Raw genomic sequence first — 19,894 nt, 5'->3', positions numbered from 1 at the left:
TGATATTTTTATTTTAAAAACATCATGTTATAGCCATGCCAATTTTTATGTTTCTCTGTAAATATGTCAATAATAAGGAGAACATTAACTTTGGAGATCATAGCTTAGCTATTATCTTTATTGCATATAGAAAACATTTATTTACATATTTTGTCTCTGAATACAGGTGGGTCTAAGAATAGCATGTACAGCCAAAGGTGTGTGTGTGTGTGTGTGTGTGTGTGTGTGTGTGTGTGTGTGTATGTGTGCATGTGTGTATGTGCATGTGTGTATGTAGGGGTGAATGTGTTTGTATGTGTGTGTCTGTGTGTGTTTATACTTAGAGAAGAGGACAAGCATACCTGAACATTTTAACATGTGAGAAGCATGTCCTGCACCCCCAAATTACCAATGATACAATTAAAAATGCATTTTTAAAACAAGATTGTATTTCTGTACATTTAAAATCATCCTTGAAAACGTATCCTCTCCAGTAATTCTCTTAACTCCTTTATGTGTATTATGTAGTATGACTCTTTTAATCTTAAGGGGGGAGAAAAAGAGTGTTCCTTCTAACATTACATAAGCCTGTGCACAGACATGAGAGAAAACGTTGCTTCTACTGGGATGAAACCAGTTTCCTCTGAAACCCCACTTGATGTACAAAAAATTCCTAGAGCTGTTTGAATCATTTGAAATGGGCAGCATTTGACCAATTTTAATTTTTAAAAAATGCCATATACAGTCAGATATGACTATAAAGCTTTAAAATGCATCTGAAATTTTACATGTATCAGCCATAAGTTGATTACAGTCAGTCATACAGAAAGGAAAAACTAATATCACTAAATACCCCCCAAATCCATGAAGTTTTACTCTTTTTTTATTAAAACAGTACTGAATCTGTGAAAAGAAATACATTAAATGACTCCCAACTAAATTACACCAAATGCTGTTGCTCTTTGTTCTATCAGATGGCTGTGGAAAGGTATTGATAATGGTTACATCATCAAAATTTTAACTGCAACTTGTGCACCGATTGTGTTTGTGGCTCAAATCTGGAATCTCAGAACTGAGCTTGACAACCATGAAAACATGAAATAAATGAAGTCTAACAAAGACTGGACTAAAGAATAGTTTACTGCACTGCACTGTTCTTATCATTAATACCTGAATATGCGTTTACATACTTATACGTGGGAGATTTTCAAACGACAAGGATCGCAACAGACATTACAGCAAGTGAGGAGCAGATGAAAAAGGAAGGGGAAAATGCCTTCCAAGAAAGAAAGATTCATTAGCCTCTCTGGCAAGTATCTACACCAAACAAGGAAAGGGCAAAATAATCACAAGTAAACCTCTTTAAAGCACAGTACCTTTTTGTGTTTGTCCTTCTTCCATATTCTCTTCCATGGCTACCTTTCTTCGGGAGAATCTGGCGCACGGAATTAGTCAAAGGCTCAATTAGATGTTGCAAAAGCGAGTGCTTATTTTTCCCTGGGCAGCTCCAGCAGCAGTGGCTTGGGCAAGTCCTTGGAGCTTAGCTGAGGCTCCCTCGCGCCTCTTGTTTGTTTGGAGACTGGCTGTCAAGTGTAATTTCATTCAAATTACTCTTCCGTGAAGATTATCAATTTTTCTTCTCAGAGCTGGCCATTGTGTGCCACAGTAAGCAGGTATTCAAACAAACAGCCAGATAATTTTGGGAGGGGGAGTGCAAAGTGGTCTGAATTCTAGGAGCAGGGACAGCAGCATTCACAAGCCCTGCTTTGCATTTAAAATGGGGGAAAGAAATTGAGGTTTCTGTTGATATCTCGGCTTTAAATTGGAAGCAGGCTGAACTGTGAACAAATGGAGGGGTGTCCTCCTAGCATGAAGCGGACCACCAACCCATAATTCCCCCCTTTGCCACCACAGTGGGAAAGCCCAGAATCTCGTCGTGTCTGTCTGCTGCAGTAGTTCCTTCTCACCCTGTCAGATTCATTACAAAAATGCCCTTTCCTTTTACCTCCTCACGAAGTGTCTAGTTAATTTGATTTAAAGGTGCCAAGGAGGGATGCAGTTAGACTATTTCGAGGTTGGCCCATTAAAGGTTATTATTAAGATAAGACCTTTAAATTCACACCTTTCGGGATCAAGAAGAAATAAAAACATGGTTTTCAAGGGAATAAGTATAAATCTTTTGTTTTAGTATTTATTTAGTGACATAGGACATTTACAAGAAAAGAGAAAAAAATACCCTATTGGTGTCTTTGTAAATTATTAGTTTGGTCCATATTAGAAGCTGCCGATTCAAAGTAGAAATCTTGTGAAAGAAAAAATTCTAAAGGTAATTATTGGGGAATAGGGACAAAAAAAAGAACGAAAGGCTTCTACATAAGGAACAACAGGAGAGCATTTTACAATAGGGATCTGCCTCTGATTTGGAATGCAAATCACAGTGCTGCAGTCTGGCAATAAATTAGCAATCATGCTCAACCTATTGAATGACAGGATACAACCAGAATCTCAATACTTCACAAAAGGTACAGGAAGAAAATAAACGTGGTCTGTCAAGGCCCTGTCAAGCTCTCCTAGAGCATAAAGGAAGACTTGCTTGCCTATGTTCATCTCAAAATAAACAAGCATATGGAAACACACACAGAGATGAATAAGCTTTTACCCTTAATGGAAACTATGTATCTTCATTACCTAGATCAAGTAGTTCTTGTGTTATAGGAAAAATTTCACACGGTTTTTAAGGCTCGTCAGCAGCATATTGCATCTCACCCTCTTAATTGTAAGAGCAATTATTTCAAGGAAAATTGATCAGACAACACTCCAGTTTATTTACATAAATAAAGGTCTACTTCTCTCTAATACTCAGTTGTTATTACAATTGTTTTTGCCAAATGAGCTTAACCCAAAGGTAACTGTGATTGAAATAAAAAAAAAAAAAAACCTCTACCGCCCCGCCCCTCTGAATATATATCAATCTGCATTCAAGGATTTTGAGACAGTTGCTTGTTCAGGACAGATTGAGAGAGAAGCCATAAGGGAAATCAAAGAAGCCAAATCATAGCAGTCTCTCTGTTTCAACTCATCTCTCGGTTGACATATCTTGGCACACAGAATAGAATGGAGCCTCCATCATTGTTTATCTGCTTTATTCATCTTATGACACAGAAAAAAAAATATCAGTGCAGCCAATAATTAAGAGCAGTACCCACCAAATAATAATAGTATCTTATATTTTACAGTATTTTATAGTCTTTAAAGCATATTGAGTGCATTACTTAAGGAAAACAGCAGGATAATTGTTTTCCCCCATATGTTGGGAAACACATCTGCTACTCAAACATATCCAAGGTCTAGGAGAAGAAGAAGCTTGTAGAGCACACAAAATCAACTGATTCTTTTGTCCAGTACTCTGATTTTTAAAAACTGTTCTACCTTTCTACTCTGGTCCATCACAGGTGTCTTCAGTGTTCTTTAAAAAGTCACCCTCAGTTCATGCCTATTCTTACAATGCATATATAGAAAAAAATAGAAAAGAATTAAAGAGAAAGCAGTAGAAAACAAATTTGCTGGGCAAGACCAACTTTTTATTCTGGAAGCTGCAAGGGAACAATGCATTTGTTTAATCACCATTTTTTTTGTAATAATAGTTTTTCTTCATGAAACAGAATGTTGAATATAATAGAGTTCTTCCAAATTGATGAGAAGAAACATTTTACATACATAGAGTATTCTTACATCAATAACCTGTAAGCAAGCTATGACTCCCCTGTTAATATAAACACAAGCTGAGCAATTTGAAGTCTATACTCTTGTGGGGTTTTAGCATATTCTCATTTATCTATTATTGTTTTCACCATTCCTCTTTGGAACTTTTTAATATCTCCAAAGTGAAGTTTTGTACCCATCAAACACAAATTCCCCATCTTCCCATTTGACAGCTGGGGTTGATGCTACTGGATAATATTTTTAGGATCATTTGAAACTCTTCTGTTATTTGAAGTAAAAACACTTAAACATCTAAGTATGTGAAAAATAGTTTGATTTTATGAATTGTAAACCTAACACATTAACATTAGTGATTGCCAATGCTTTCCTCTGTATTCCTCTGTGGTTTGAATGAGAATAGTGTCCATAAGCACATATAGTCAAATGCTTGGTTCCAAATTGGTAGAACTCTTTGAGAAGGACTATAGGTGTGTCCTTGTTGGTGGAAGTGTGTCACTGAGAGCAGAATTTGAGAGTTCAAAAGCTCACACTGTTCTGCATTAGCATGACACATGCTTGTTTATTAAGATGTAGCTTTCGGTTACCACCCCAGCCCATGCCTGTCTATGTGCTTCCAGAGTCCCCACCAAGATTGTTGTGGACTCTAACATTCTGGAATCACATTCAAAGTTAATTTTTTTTTTCATGAATTGCCTTGTGTTTTCACAAAGCAATAGAAAAGTAACAATGATACTCATTAAATCTATAAGTTATGATGATATTCATGCCTCATCAAATATTCTTTCAATTATATACATTATATTTTTCCTGACTCTGCTTTAGTTCCACTTTTAGTGTTTAATATACATAATTGGACATCTAAAAACTATGATCATTAATGATATAAATATTAGTCTTTGAAGTATTTTTTGAGATGTATTTATGACATATTACTTTTTTCATGTAAAGAATACCTACTTGGGGGCCAAGATGGCGCCACCGGGAGAACACTGTGCCTGAGAAGCAGGACAACACTCTCCATGCAGCAACCAGGAGACTGAACCTAATAGATGTCTACAGATCTTTTCATCCAAACTCAAAAGAGTATACCTTCTTTACCCAGGTGAGGGGAGGCTCCCACAGCATGGGAATTGGTCCAGTCCACTCTCAGGCCACACAGCCAGAACCCAGAAGAGATCCCGGGTAACATGGGCATTGGGTCTCCAGGCGGGAGCTGCACACCTGTGTGTCCTGATCACTTTCCCAGGCTGATTGGTGGGCACAAGGGTGCCAGAGACTGGAAGTCCCAGACACAAGAAAATCCCACGGGGAAGGAAAGTTGCGAGACTGATCACCGGTCACCCAGTCTTTCCCTGGAAGGTCTCTCTGACCACGGGTACCCACCGCCATCACAACTGAGCTCCTGCAGTGCTCAGAGAGCAGCTGCGCGCCCAGCTCAAAATCCCTACTCCCTCTTCAGAGGAGGCAGGAGGCGTCCAGCAGAATCTGCCACAGACCACATTGTCTGTACCCCAACCCAAGATCGGGGCTGAGAAAACCCAATCCTTTCCAGCACACCCCCAAATGCTGCCATGACCCTGCTGCGGCGGAGCGGAAGGATAAAGAGGCGCACAGCGGTTTCACAGTGCAGGGACCCCAGTGCTGCCAGCTGCTCCTAGCAAAAAAAAATTCAGCTCGGGATCTGGGACTGTGGTCATTCAACACGTCCTGAGATTCTCCTGGGTCCAGCACAATAAGGTCTCAGAGAAATGACCACGAAAATTGAGGTAAACAAAGAAGAAATGCACAAAGCTCTCAAAGAAATGTCCACACAAATGAAGGCAAATAAAGAAGAAATAAACAAAGCTCTCATAGAAATACAGGCAATTATAGCCAAAGAAGTAGAGGCACAATTAGTGATACAATTAGAGAGGAAACTGACAAAAAAATAGAAGCTGTCATTGAAAAGCAGGACTCCACATTCAAACAGATGAAGGAAATGGTGCAAGACATGAAAACAGAATTAGAATCAATAAAGACAACACAAATAGAGAAAAACCAGGAGCTCGAGAACATAGAGAAAAGATCAGGAACTACAAAGGTAAGCATCACCAACAGAATACAAGAGATGGAAGAAAGAATCTCAGGAGCCGAAGATACACTTGCGGAAATTGACACGTCTCTCAAAGAAAAAATAAAATCAGAAAAGTTCCAAACACAAAACATCCAAGAAATCAAGGACACCATGAAAAGACAAACTCTAAGAATAATAAGAGTAGAAGAAAAAGAAGACATCAGGCTCAAAGGTCCAGAAAATATTTTCAAGAAAATTATAGAAGAAAACTTTCCCAACTTAAAGGAGATGTCCATAAACATACAAAAGGCCTACAGAACACCAAGTAGACTAGACCAGAAAAGAAATTCTTCATGTCACATCATAGTCAAAACACTGAACCTACAGAACAAAGAAAAAATTCTAAAAGTAGCAAGGGAAAAAAGGCCAAGTAACATATGAAGGTAGACCTATCAGAATCACACCAGATTTCTCAACAGAAACTATGAAAGGCAGAAGGGCCTGGACAGAAATCATACAGTCCTTAAGGGACCACAGATTCCAACCCAGACTACTATACCCAGCAAAACTTTCAATCAACATAGACAGAGAATTCAACATATTCCATGACAAAACCAAATTTAAACAAAAGCTACATAGTAACCCAGCTCTACAGAAGTTACAAGAAGGGAAACTCCAAACCAAAGAAAACAACTACATCCAAGGAAACAGAGGAAATAGATAACTACACAACAAAAAACCCAAAAGAATACAAGCAATGAACTCAGTGACACCACCAACCCCATATCAAAAGTAAGTAACAATTGTTGGTCACTAGTATCTATCAACATCAACGGACTCAACTACCCAATAAAAAGACACAGACTAACAGAATGGTTGCTGAAACAGGATCCAACATTCTGTTGCATCCAAGAAACACACCTATGCAACAAAGATAAACACTACCTCAGAGTAAAGGGCTGGAAAAAATTTTTCAAGCAAATGGTTCCAGAAAACAAGCTGGAGTAGCCATCCTAATATCTAATAAAATAGACTTTCAACCCAAGTTAGTCAAAAAATATAAGGAGGGCCACTATATTCTCATCAAAGGAAAAATCCACCAAGAGGACATCACAATTTTGAATATCTATGTCGCAAATAAAAGAGCACCTACATTTGTAAATGAAACATTATTAAAGCTTAAATCACACATTGATCCTAATACCTTAATAGTGGGAGACTTCAACACTCCACTCTCACCAAGGGACAGATCAACTAGACAGAAAACAAACAGGGAAATAAAAACACTTACAGAGTCCCTAAATCAAATGGACCTAATAGACGTCTATAGATCTTTTCATCCAAACTCAAAAGAGTATACCTTCTTTTCAGCACCACATGGAACCTTCTCCAAAATAGACCATAGAGTTGGTCATAAAGCAAGCCTCAACAGATACAAAAAGATTGAAATAATCCCTTGTATTCTATCTGACCACCATGGACTAAAGCTTGACCTCAACAACAACAGAAATAACAAAAGGCCAATACGCACATAAAAACTGAACAACTTGTTACTCAATAACAGCTGGGTTAAGGAAGAATAAAGAAAGAAATTGAAGACTTCCTAGAATTCAATGTAAATGAAGGCACAACATACCCAAATTTATGGGACACACTGAAAGCAGTGCTCAGAGGAAAATTTATAGCACTAAGTGCCTGCAAGAAGAAATTTGTAACATCACATACAAACAACTTAATGGCCCAAATGAAAACCCTAGAAAAAACAAAAAAAAAAAAAAAAAAAAGCAGATACACCCAAGAGGAGCAGACAGCTGGAAATAATCAAACTCAGGGCTGAAATCAATCAATTAGAAACAAATAAAACTATTCAAAGAATCAATGAAACAAAAAGCTGGTTCTTTGAGAAAATCAACAAGATAGACAAACCCTTAGCCAAACTAACTAAAAAGCAGAGAGAATCTATCCAAATCAACACAATCAGAAATGAAAATGGTGAAATAACTACAGACACTGAGGAAATTCAAACAATCATTAGGTCATACTACAAAAGCCAATATGCCACAAAATTTGAAAACCTAAATGAAATGGACAATTTTCTTGATAGATTCCATCTTCCCACATTAAGTCAAGATCAGGTAGAAAGACTGAATAGCCCTATATCCCCCAAGAAAATTGAAGCAGTCATTCACAGTCTCCCCTCCAAAAAAAAATGCCCTGGGCCAGATGGTTTCAGCGCGGAATTCTACCAGACCTTCAAAGAAGTGCTCACACCAATTCTCCTCAAACTATTCCACAAAATAGAAACAGAAGGTACATTACCAAACTCATTCTATGAAGCCACAGTCACCCTGATACCTAAAACACAAAGACCCAACAAAAAAAGAGAACTTCAGACTTATCTCTCTCACGAACATTGACGCAAAAATACTCAATAAAATACTTGCAAACCGAATCCAAGAACACATCAAAGATATCATCCACCATGACCAAGTAGGCTTCATCCCAAGCATGCAAGGGTGGTTCAACATACGGAAATCCATCAATGTAATCCACCACATGAACAAACTGAAGGAGAAAAACCACATGATCATCTCCTTAGATGCCGAAAAAGCATTTGACAAAGTCCAAAAACCATTCATGTTTAAAGTCTTGGTGATATCAGGGATCCAAGGCACGTATCTAAACATAGTAAAGGCAATATACAGCAAGCCTATAGCCAACATCAAACGCAATGGAGATAAACTTAAATCAATCCCACTGAAATCAGGGACAAGACAAGGCTGCCCACTCTCTCCATACCTCTTCAACATAGTACTTGAAGTCCTAGCCAGAGCAATAAGACAACTAAAGGAGATCAAGAGGATACAAATCAGAAAGGAAGAGGTCAAAGTGTCACTATTCGCAGATGATATGATAGTATATATGAGCGACCCCAAGAATTCAACCAGAGAACTCCTCCAGCTGATAAACACCTTCAGCAAAGTGGCAGGATACAAAATCAACTCAAAAAAATCAGAAGCCCTCCTGTATACCAAAGACAAAAGGGCGGAGAAGAAATTAAGGAAACAACACCCTTCACAATAGCCACTAATAACATAAAGTACCTTGGGGTACCACTAACCAAGCAAGTTTAACACCTGTTTGAGAAAAACTTCAAGTCTCTGAAGAAAGAAATTGAAGAAGATCTCAGAAGATGGAAAGATCTTCTGTGCTCATGGTAGGATTAACATTGTGAAAATGGCCATCCTGCCAAAAGCAATCTACAGATTCAATGCAATTCCCATCTAAATACCAACTCAATTCTTTACAGACCTTGAAAAAAAGATTCTCAGCTTCATATGGAGAAACAAAACACCCAGAATCTCCAAAATGATCCTGTACAACAACAGATCATCTGGAGGTATCTCCATCCCTGATCTCAAGCTGTACTACAGAGCAATAGTAATAAAAACTGCATGGAATTGGCATAAAAACAGATAGGAGGATCAACGGAACCGAATAGAAGACCCAGAAATAAACCCACACCCCTATGAATACTCGATTTTTGACAAAGAATCCAAAACCAGTCAATGGAAAAAAGACAGCATCGTCAACAAATGGTGCTGGTCCAACTGGATGTCTACATGCAGAAAAATGAAAATAGATCCATATTTATAACCCTGCACAAAACTAAAGTCCAAGTGGATCAAAGACCTCAACATAAAACCAGATACTCTAAATCTGTTAGAAGAAAAACTGGGGAACAGCCTAGAACTCATTGGCACAGGAGACAACTTCCTGAACAGAACACCAACAGCACAGGCTCTAAGAGCAACAATCAATAAATGGGACCTCATGAAACTGAAAAGCTTCTGTAAAGCAAAGTACACCGTAATCAAAACAAAATGTTTGCCTACAGATTGGGAAAGAATCTTCACTAACCCTTTATCTGACAGAGGACTAATATCCAGTATATACAAAGAACTAAAGAAGCTGAAAAGCAGCAAACCAAGTAATCCGATTAAAAAATGGGGAACAGGGCTAAACAGAGAATTCTCTGTAGATGAATATCGAATGGCAGAGAAACACTTAAAGAAATGCTCAACCTCATTAGTAATCAGGGAAAAGCAAATCAAAACGACCCTGAGATTTCACCTCACACCCATCAGAATGGCCAAGATGAAAAACTCAAGTGACAACACATGCTGGAGAGGTTGTGAAGAAGGGGGAACCCTCCTCCACTGCTGCTGGGAATGTACACTGGTACAACCACTTTGGAAATCTATCTGGCGCTTTCTCAGACAATTAGGACTAGTGTTTCCTCAAGACCCAGCTATACCACTGCTAGGTATATACCCAAAGTTTGCTCAAGTACACAAAAGGGATACTTGCTCAACCATGTTTATAGCAGCTTTATTTGTAACAGCCAGAACCTGGAAACAACCCAGATGTCCATCAATGGAGGAATGGATACAGAAATTGTGGTATTTTTACACAATGGAATACTACTCAGCAATCAAAAAGGAGGAAATCATGAAATTTGCAGGCAAATGGTGGGATCTAGAAAAGATTATTCTGAGTGAAATATCCCAGAAGGAGAAAGACAAACACGGTATATACTCACTTATATAGACCTATAAGATATGATAAACATAATGAAATCTATGCACCTAAAAAAGATAATCAAGAGAGCGGACATGGGGTAAGATGATCAATCCTCCTTTAGAAAGACAGATGGGGTGTGCAGTGAACGTTTGATAGGACTCTACTGAGGACATCTGAAAGACTCTAACTAACAGTGTTTTCAAATCAGATACAAAGACTCATGACCAAACCTTTGGCAGAGTACAGGGAATCATATGAAAGAAGGGGAGTTAGTATGATGGGGAAAGGATAGGAACTCCACAAGGTCCAAATATATCTGGGCACAGGGTCTTTTCTGAGACTGACATTCAACCAAGGACCATGTATGGATATAACCTAGAACCTCTGCTCAGATGTAGCCTGTGGTAGCTCAGTAACCAAGAGGGCTTTGCAGCCAGTCCTGAAGATACCTGATAAAACAGGATCGGATGACTGGGGAGGAGGTCCCCCCATCAGTGGACTTGGAAAGGGGCATGGTGGAGATGAGGAAGGTAGCATGGGTTTGGGAGGGAATGAGGGAGCAGGATACAGCTGGGATACAGAGTTAATAAAATGTAACTGATGAGAAAAATATAAAATTAAAAAAAAGAATACCTACCTACTTATTTTAAGCTCATGATAAAGCCCCTCATTTTTTTCTAACTTTAATACATCTCCCTTTAACACAGGCTATTAACTGAGAAAATATCTATAAATTCCTTAATAATATAATGCATTTATCATTATATTCAACTACATTCTGAGAAACAACTACAGATTAAACATCATATTTGTTACTCCAAAGCAAATGCAAAAACAAATAAAAGGAAAAAAAAGCAAAGTAATGTTCATGGTTTCTGAGTCAGAGAACAAATAGGACATGTGAAAAATATGATCACACTAACCAAGTACAGTGCACAGAATCAAGAGTAATAAACATTAAAATTTTTTTTGTTTGTTTCAAAATCTTTCAAAGCTAGGCAGAACATCATCATATGAATGAAATATTTTGATTGGTACATTTGACATATTTTGAAAAATCAATAAAACCCAAATTAACAGCTGCTTTAAAATAGAGGTTGAAAATAAAATTTAGTGTTTGCTCTTAAAAAGCCAAAGGTACCACAAACCACAGGATGTTTTAAAAATATCAAAGAATAATCATGATTGTCCACTGGGTTATGTACTCGTTTAAAACAGTCCATTCACAGAATGATCACAGTCATCACAAGTCACTGTTTACTTGCTTTCTGACCCTCTCGTTTTCTTCTTAATTATGCAAATGTTTACTCAGCATTCTTCCTCTCATTGGAACTTGAGGTAGATAAAAATGTCCCTGGCTTAACATATACACTGCTTAGTACTATAAGACAACTCTAGATTACAATGATGTCACTTAATAAGAACAAGGCAAGCACAGGAGAGAATACTTGAGCCTACTTGAAGAATAACTCATCTAGTCCTCACTTTTATTTTTTTAAGTTTTTGAAATCAAAATATAATTACATCATTTCTTCTTTTTTTCCCTCCCCCTAACACTTCCCATGCATCATCTTGCTCTCAATTCCACATTGTCTCTTTCTTTAATTGCTGTGTTTTTTATTCCTAAATATATATACCTACAGCCTGCTCAGTACATATGCCATTATATGTATATGATTTGATGGCTGACCATTTGATATTGGATAAACAATTTGGATAACCAATTCAGGGGAAATGTATGGTCATCTAGAAGGTTCTGTTTAGTGTGACTTGATTAAAGTGGTAGAAGAATTCCTACCAAAGTAACATTAGCCTTAAAGGCATAGGCAGAAGAAAGAAGAGAGAGAAAAAAATTATTCTAGACTTTTCAAATACGATATGAAAAAAATTTCAGAAGCAGTAATACACTTCTTATTACACACAATGCAGTAACATGTTGGCACTTGGGTAAACATTCCTTTACTGTTCGTTAGACATCATCTGTCAAAGGTTCCTAGGAGGCTTGAACTGAAAACAACTCATTCTGAGATGAATTTTGATCTCCGTTTTTCAAAAAGTAATGTAAGAGATGAATATTCATGAGCTATAGCCTGTGTCTGAGAGGACTTTAATCCATAAAGGAGACAATGGGAAACACATTAGTATTTGCCCTTAAGAACTTACCCTTACCAGAATATATTGTATGACAAAAAAAGTCTACTTTCAATAAGAGAAAAAAAAAAACTGAAAAAAATGAAAAAGCATATCTATATAAAGTAATATAAAAGAATAATGAGCCCAGAAATAAAAGAAATTGCCTGAAATAGTGTAGCATTCTGTTGCTATTTTATTCTTGGTTTTAAAGGTACTTTCCTTCTAAAAATTTATTTGCTTATTTATTTATTTATTTATTTATTTTTGTTAGAATTTATCAACTTTGTATCCATGCTGCAGCCTTCTCCCTTGTCTCCCCCCATACCCGCCCCCCCTTCCTCTTCTCCCCCTATGCCCTTTCCCTAGTCTCCTGATAGAGGTGGACCTCTTCCCTTTCCATCTGACCCTAGCCTATCAGGTCTCATCAAGGCTGGGTGTTTCATCTTCCTCTGTGGCCTGGCAAGGCTGCACCCCCCAGGGGGAGGTGATCAAAGAGCCAGCCACTGAGTTTATGTCAGAGACAGCCACTGCTCCCCTTACTAGGGAAACTTGGAAACTGAGCAGTCTATGGGCTTCCTCTGAACAGGGGCTCTAGGTCCTCTCCATGCATGGTCATTGGTTGGAGTATCAGTTTCTGTAGGGCCAGGTATTTTGTTGTTTTTCTCCTTGTGGAGTTCCTGTCCCCTCCAGGTCTTTCAATCTCCCTCTTCTTCCATAATGTTTCCTACATTCTGCCCAAAGTTTGACTATGATAGTAGCCATATAATATAAGATAAATATACTAAAATCTATAGTCCTAAAGAAGCCAAACAACAAGGAGGACCCTAGGGAAGAGGGTTAATTCTCATTCAGAAGGGCAAACAGGATAGACATTGGAAGTAGGAGAAGACAAGGAACAGGACAGGAGCCTTCCACAGAGGACTTCTGAAAGACTCTACATACCAGGCTATTGAAGGAGATACTGAGACTCATAGCTTTTAGGTAGTTTCAAACTGAGATATTTTCTCTCAGATTCATTAATGCTGCATTTTCATGGACTTTGCTAAAAATCTAGTGATAGTAGTAGTATAGCCTATTTACAACTGGCCACCTGTTTTCTAATGTTGTTTAGATAAATCAAACCTCCTTGCTTTGACTGGAAAAATGGAATCTGTAAAAATCTATATTTCCTGCAAATCAATCCCTAGAATGCCTTCACGTAAGCACCTGCTAATTTCTCACAAGTTTACTGTTATTTCTACCTAAAACACTTTTCTCTAGTAACTTCAGTTGTCCAGAATTACTCATATCTTAAGTCTAAGCTGGAATATTATCCCAAGAAAAATCTTTCCTAACTTTAGTATCCTTTAGTACTCATAGATCATGCTTTTACAGTGTCATTTTTAAAATGTTTAAGCACACACACACACACACACACACACACACATATGTATGATACTTGCTTCTGACCAGGGAAATGCATATCGAAATTATGCTGAGATTCTATCTCACACTGGTCAGAATGGCTAAGATCAAAGTGACAGTGCATGTTGGCAAGGGTGTGGAGAAAAGGAACACTCCTCCATTGCTGGTGGAAATATAAACTTGTGCCACCACTTTGGAAATCAATCTGGCATGTTCTTAGAAAATTGAGAATTACTTTACCTCAAGATCCAGCTATATCACTCCTGGGTATATACCCAAAAGACATTTCATCATACAACAAGGACACTTGCTCAACTATGTTCATAGCAGCTTTATTTGTAATAAACAGAATCTGGGAAAAACCCAGATGTCTGTCAACCAAAGAATGGACAAAGAAAATTTGGTACATCTACACAATGGAATACTACTCAGCAATTAAAAACAAATGTGTGGTGCTGTTATGAAGAAAGAAAAACAACAACAGCAACAAAAAAACAAAGAGTAGGGATGGGACAGGAGACAGATTGGGAACAAATGTGCTTTAAATTGATAATACACATGTATAGTGGTTTGGATGTGAATAGTCTTCATAGGCTCATATATTTGAATGTTTAGTCATCAGGGAGCAGAACTGCTTTGTGAAGGGTAAGGAGGTCTGTCCTTGTTGGAGGAGGTTTGTCACTGGGAGTAGACTTTGAAGCTTCAGAAGCTCAAGCCAGGCCTAGTCTTCCTCTCTCTCTCCCTCTCTTTTTGCTTCCCTCCCTTCCTCCTCCCTCCCTGCCTGCAGATCAGGAAATAATGCTCTTAACTACTGCTCCAGTGTTGTATCTATCTGCTCCCACCATGATGATCACTGACTAACTCTCTAAGACTGTAAGCAAGGCTTCCATTAAATGCTTCCTTTTATAAGAATCACAGTGTCTCTTCACATTAATAGAACAGCAACTAAGACAAATACATGAAAAATGTTTCAACGAGAACATCATTTTATACAACTGATAAATGCGGGCTTTAAAATAACTATGCCTCTAAGATATGTTTAATATGCAGTAGCTTATGATTTGCTTAACTTATTTTATCATAAAAAATATTTGTACACTGAGTTTATGTATTTTCTTATGAAGATCATCGTTGTAAACTATTTCTAAGTAATCTGCTTTCTGAAAACCATTTTCCTATGCCATCTGTAATCATATTTCACCCAAATATACACAGGTCACTTTCTGATTTTTCTTCTCTGCTTCATTGTTTCATGAAACATTTCTGGTGATGACAATATTTTTTAATAATCTTAGCTTTTAAATATCTATATGAAAGAAGAAGCTCTCATCATTGCCCATTCCTAATTGATCAAAATAGCCTTAATCTTACCTTTTAATGATTTGTATATATTCCAGAAATGTTTAAATGTTAGAATTGACAGAAAATTGTATTGGTTAATTTCATGTCATAGATTTATTGAGATACAATGAACACTATTGCAAAATTAAGTTTCTTTCAGTAGCTACTTTATCATTTTCATAGATATAGGATTTCTATTATATATATTTAAAGATATTTTCTTAATGTTTATATATATCTTCTGTGGTTTATCTTCCCGTACATTTTTAAATTCTCTATTAATATTTTTATATAAAATTGTCCAATGTTTTTGATGAAATGAAATATTTTAATTGAACTTGAAAGAAATATATTTTTAAACACATATTGTAATAATGTCCATTTCTCTACAGTCAGTCATATACTAAAACTGAAAAGTAGTTATCTTTCTAATATTTCTACCTAATAGTTTGATATTTATTTTCTTTGTCTTTTTATGTATCCTGCTATCTATGTGTTATTTTATTGGCTATTGATTTTTAAAGGAATGATTATATGGTTGCTCTATTATACAGTGTTTAATAATAATTTGGAAAAATGTATTTTAACTATTTATATACATTTCCATCTCAATCATGTTTTGGGGATTCAATTATTATAAAATATGCTAAATTATAACAAACTTACTATACAAAATGGAAAACGACTTCATAAAAAATCTTCACTATGTGTTTGAGGATATTTGCTCAACCATGATTGTAGCAGCTTTATTTGTAATAGCCAGAAGCTGGAAATAACTAAGATGCCACTCAACTGAGGAATGGATACAGAAAGTATGGTACATTTACACAATGGAATACTACTCAGAAATAAAAATCAAAGATACCATGAAATTTGCAGGTAAATGGTGGTAACTGGAAAAGATCATCCTGAGTGAGCTGTCCCAGAAGCAGAAAGACACTCACAGTATATACTCACTCATGTGGACATATAATATAGGACAAACCTACTAAAATCTGTACACCTAAAGAAACTTATCAAGAGGTAAGACTCTGACTAACATGCTCAGTCCCCATCCAGAAAGGCAAAAAAGATGGACATCAGAAGAAGGAGAAAACAGAGAACAAGTTAGGAGCCTCCTACAGAGGGCCTCTGAAAAGCTCTGCCCTGCAGACTATCAAAGCAGATGTTGAGACTTATGGCCAACTGTTGGGCAGAGTGCAGGGAATCATATGAAAGAAGTGGGAAATAGTAAAATCTAGAGAGGACAGGAGTTCCACAAGGAGAGCAACAGAATCAAATCATTTGAACACAGAGTTCTTCCATGAGGCTGATACTCCAACCAAGTACCATGCATGGAGATAACCTAGAACCCCTGCACAGATGTAGCCCATGACAGTTCAGACTTCAAGTGGGTTCCATAGTAATGGGAACAGGGACTGTCTCTGACATGAACTGATTGGCCTGCTTTCTGATAACCTCGCCCTGAAGGGTGAGCAACCTTACCAGGCCACAGAGGAAGACAATGCATCCACTCCTGATGAGACCTAACAGACTGGGATCAGCAGGAAGGAAAAGAAACCCTCCCTTACCAGTGGACTTGAGGAGGAGCATGGGTGGAGAAGAGGGAAGAAGTGAGGGATTGGGAGAGGAGGACAGATTGAACTATAAGGGGGATACAAAGTAAATAAAGTGTAATTAATAAAAATTAAAAAAAATAATTCCCATAAGACCTGAACTCAATAGCTGGCTCTTTGACCGCTGCCCCTGGATGGGAGAGCAGCCTTGAGAATCCAAAGACAAGGACAATGCAGCCAGTTTGATTGAAATGTGATAAGCTAGGATCAGATGGAAGGGGAGATAGGACCTCTCCTATCTGTGGACTTGGAGAGGGATATAGGAAGAGATGAGGAAAGGAGGATAGCATTGGAAGGGGAGGAGAAAGGGGGTTACAGCTGGGATACAAAGTGAATAAAATGTAATTAATATAAAAATTAAAGAAATAATTTAAAAAATTCCCACAATTAGATCCTCAGTTATAAAATTTTAGTACAGTCAAAACAAAAAAATATTACAAAACAATTAACAATTGTATAAAGCATGAACAAGCAAAAGGTTGTAAAAATATTATAGAAAAATATACAAGTCTCAATCAAGATTTACTATTAAATATATACATATTTATGACAGAAATTCAGAGCAGAATCCTTCAAAGTATTAAAAGTTCCTTTTAAAATATAAAAAACAGGGCCTTTTTTCAGTCTTTCCATGTTTAGTAATACCATTTAAAAGATTTAATGTGATACTTTCTCTTCATCAAAATGAAAACAATAAGTTTGTTGCTATTAACCACATATAATGTTCTAAGCATTGGGCTTGTATTAAGAACATATTTTTTAATATCCATGAAAAATTTTAAAACCAGCTTTTGCCATGTAAGAAATTGAAGGATTAAACCTATAAACAACTTTCTCAGGAATACACAAGTGGTAAATGAAATTTAAGTTGAATTTGGGCCTTTCTAATACTAAAGTTATATCATGCAAGAAGATTAGTCATTCATTGCTTAAATTACCCAAGTCATTAGGCATCTCATACAAGCATTTCATCATTTTTGGTAAAGACTTAATGTTATACTCATGGCAATGAAGAAAAGCTATAGATTATCTGGCAAATGAATGAAGCATTGCTTCATTCACTCTAATCATAGTTTAATGGTTTAGAAATCCTGACCTTATATATCCATTGGAACATGCATATGACAATAAGTAAATCAATTTTCAAATAATCCAAAGAGGAAAGTGGAGGGAAAATAGGAACAAGAGGGAGATAGAGTGGTGAAGGAATGGTATAAGAGGAGAGAGAGTGATGGGAAAGAAGAAAGAGGAATGAGGGGATAGAAAAAGAGAAAAAGGGAGGGACATGGTGGGATGGGTATGGAGAGAAGAAGGGATGGAGGGGAAGGGGAAGAGAGAGGAAGAAAGAGAGACAGGAAGGAAGGGCAGAGGAGAGGGAAGGAAGAAAGAAAGGAGAGGGAGAAGAAAAATAAATGTAAAAAGATGGAAGCCTGTCAAATTCTCTGAGTTTCTGAGTCATTGTTTTAGATCTGTCTTAGGTCTTAGTTTATATGCAGATGGTAGGAAAGAGCCTCCATAAAGTTGTCTATACTGCATGATTCAGAACTGATGAGCAAAATTAAGATTTAAGTCTCTCAACATTACTATAAACATTTTGATTATTTTGCAGTTATTTATTTATTTATTTATTTATTTTAATTTTATTAATTACACTTTATTCACTTTGTATCCCCCCATAAGCCCCTCCCTCCTCCCCTCCCGATCCCACCCTACCTCCCCTTTCCCTACCTCCCCTTTCTGCATGCATGCCCCTCCCCAAGTCCACTGATAGGAGAGGTCCTCCTCTCCTTCCTTCTGATCTTAGTCTATCAGTTCTCATTAAAAGAGGCTGCATTGTCCTCTACCATGGCCTGGTAAGGCTGCTCCCCCCTCAGGGGGAGGTGATCAAAGAGCAGGCCAATCAGATTATGTCAGAGGCAGTCCCTCTTTCCATTACTATGTAACCCACTTGGACACTGAACTGCCATGGGCTACATCTGTGCAGGGGTTCTGGGTTATCTACACAAATAGTCCTTGGTTGGAGTATGAGTCTCTGGGAAGTTCCCTGTGTTCAAATTATCTTGTTCTGTTGCTCTGCTTGTGGAGTTCCCGTCCCCTCAAGCTCTTACTATTTCCCACTTCTTACATAAAATTCCATTCACTCTGCCCATCAGTTGGCCATCAGGCTCAGCATCTGCTTTGATAGTCTATACTGCAGAGGCTTTCAGAGGCCCTCTGTGGCAGGTTCCAAGGTTGTTTCCTGTTTTCTTCTGGCTTTCAGAGGCCCTCTGTAGCAGGTTCCGAGGTTGTTTCCTATTTTCTTTTTCTTCTGATGTCCATCCTCTTTGCCTTTCAGGATGGGGATTGAACATTTTAGTTAGGGTCCTCTCTTTTGCTTAGTTTGTTTAGATGTACAGATTTTAGTGGGTTTATTCTATGTTGTATGTTTATATGAGTGAGTATCTACCATGCGTGTCTTTTTGCTTCTGGGACAACTCACTCAGGATGATCCTTTCCAGGTCCCACCATTTACCTGCAAATTTCATGATTTCCTTATTTTTCATTGCTGAGTAATACTCCATTGTATAGATGTACCACAGTTTCTGCATCCATTCTTCAGTTGAGGGGCATTCTGGCTATTACAAATAAAGCTGCTACAAACATGGTTGAGCATGAGAAGATGGAAAGATCTCCCATGCTCATGGCTTGGCAGGATTAACATTGTAAAAATGGCCATCTTACCAAAAGCAATCTACAGATTTAATGCAATTCCCAACACAATTCTTTACAGACCTGGAAAGAAAAATTCTCAACTTCATATGGAATAACAAGAAACCCAGAATTGCTAAAACAATCCTCTACAATAAAAGATCTTCTGGTGGTATCTCCATCCATGATCTCAAGCTATACTATAGAGCTACAGTTATAAAAACTGCATGGTACTGGCATAGAAACAGAATGGTGGATCAATGGAATCGAACAGAAGACCCAGAAATAAACCCACACAATTACGGACACCTGATTTTTGACAAAGATGCCAAAACCATACAATGGAAAAAAGATAGCATCTTCAACAAATGGT

At 37.4% G+C, this 19,894-nt stretch overlaps 1 protein-coding gene across 2 annotated transcripts in view; it reads right to left on the bottom strand.

The window, feature by feature from the left end:
- Positions 1 to 19,894, bottom strand: part of Gpm6a (glycoprotein M6A) — a 310,213-nt gene that overhangs the window by 125,118 nt on the left and 165,201 nt on the right. The window contains exon 1 of one of the 2 annotated variants that reach the window (XM_055593582.1): positions 1,356 to 1,912. The exons of the other annotated variant lie outside the window; for it this stretch is intronic. Within the exon in view, the coding sequence (XP_055449557.1) occupies positions 1,356 to 1,392 (37 nt within the window). The 5' untranslated portion in view covers positions 1,393 to 1,912. Of the gene's footprint in view, positions 1 to 1,355; positions 1,913 to 19,894 lie in introns of those variants that run through there. 2 annotated transcript variants of the gene reach the window in all.

The sequence above is a fragment of the Psammomys obesus genome, unplaced genomic scaffold, assembly GCF_907164565.1.
Source record: "Psammomys obesus unplaced genomic scaffold, mPsaObe1.curated_primary_1811, whole genome shotgun sequence".
NCBI classification, from domain to species: Eukaryota; Metazoa; Chordata; class Mammalia; order Rodentia; family Muridae; genus Psammomys; species Psammomys obesus.
Note: the sequence above shows the minus strand (reverse complement) of the source record. Positions and strands in the feature narration are given on the sequence as shown.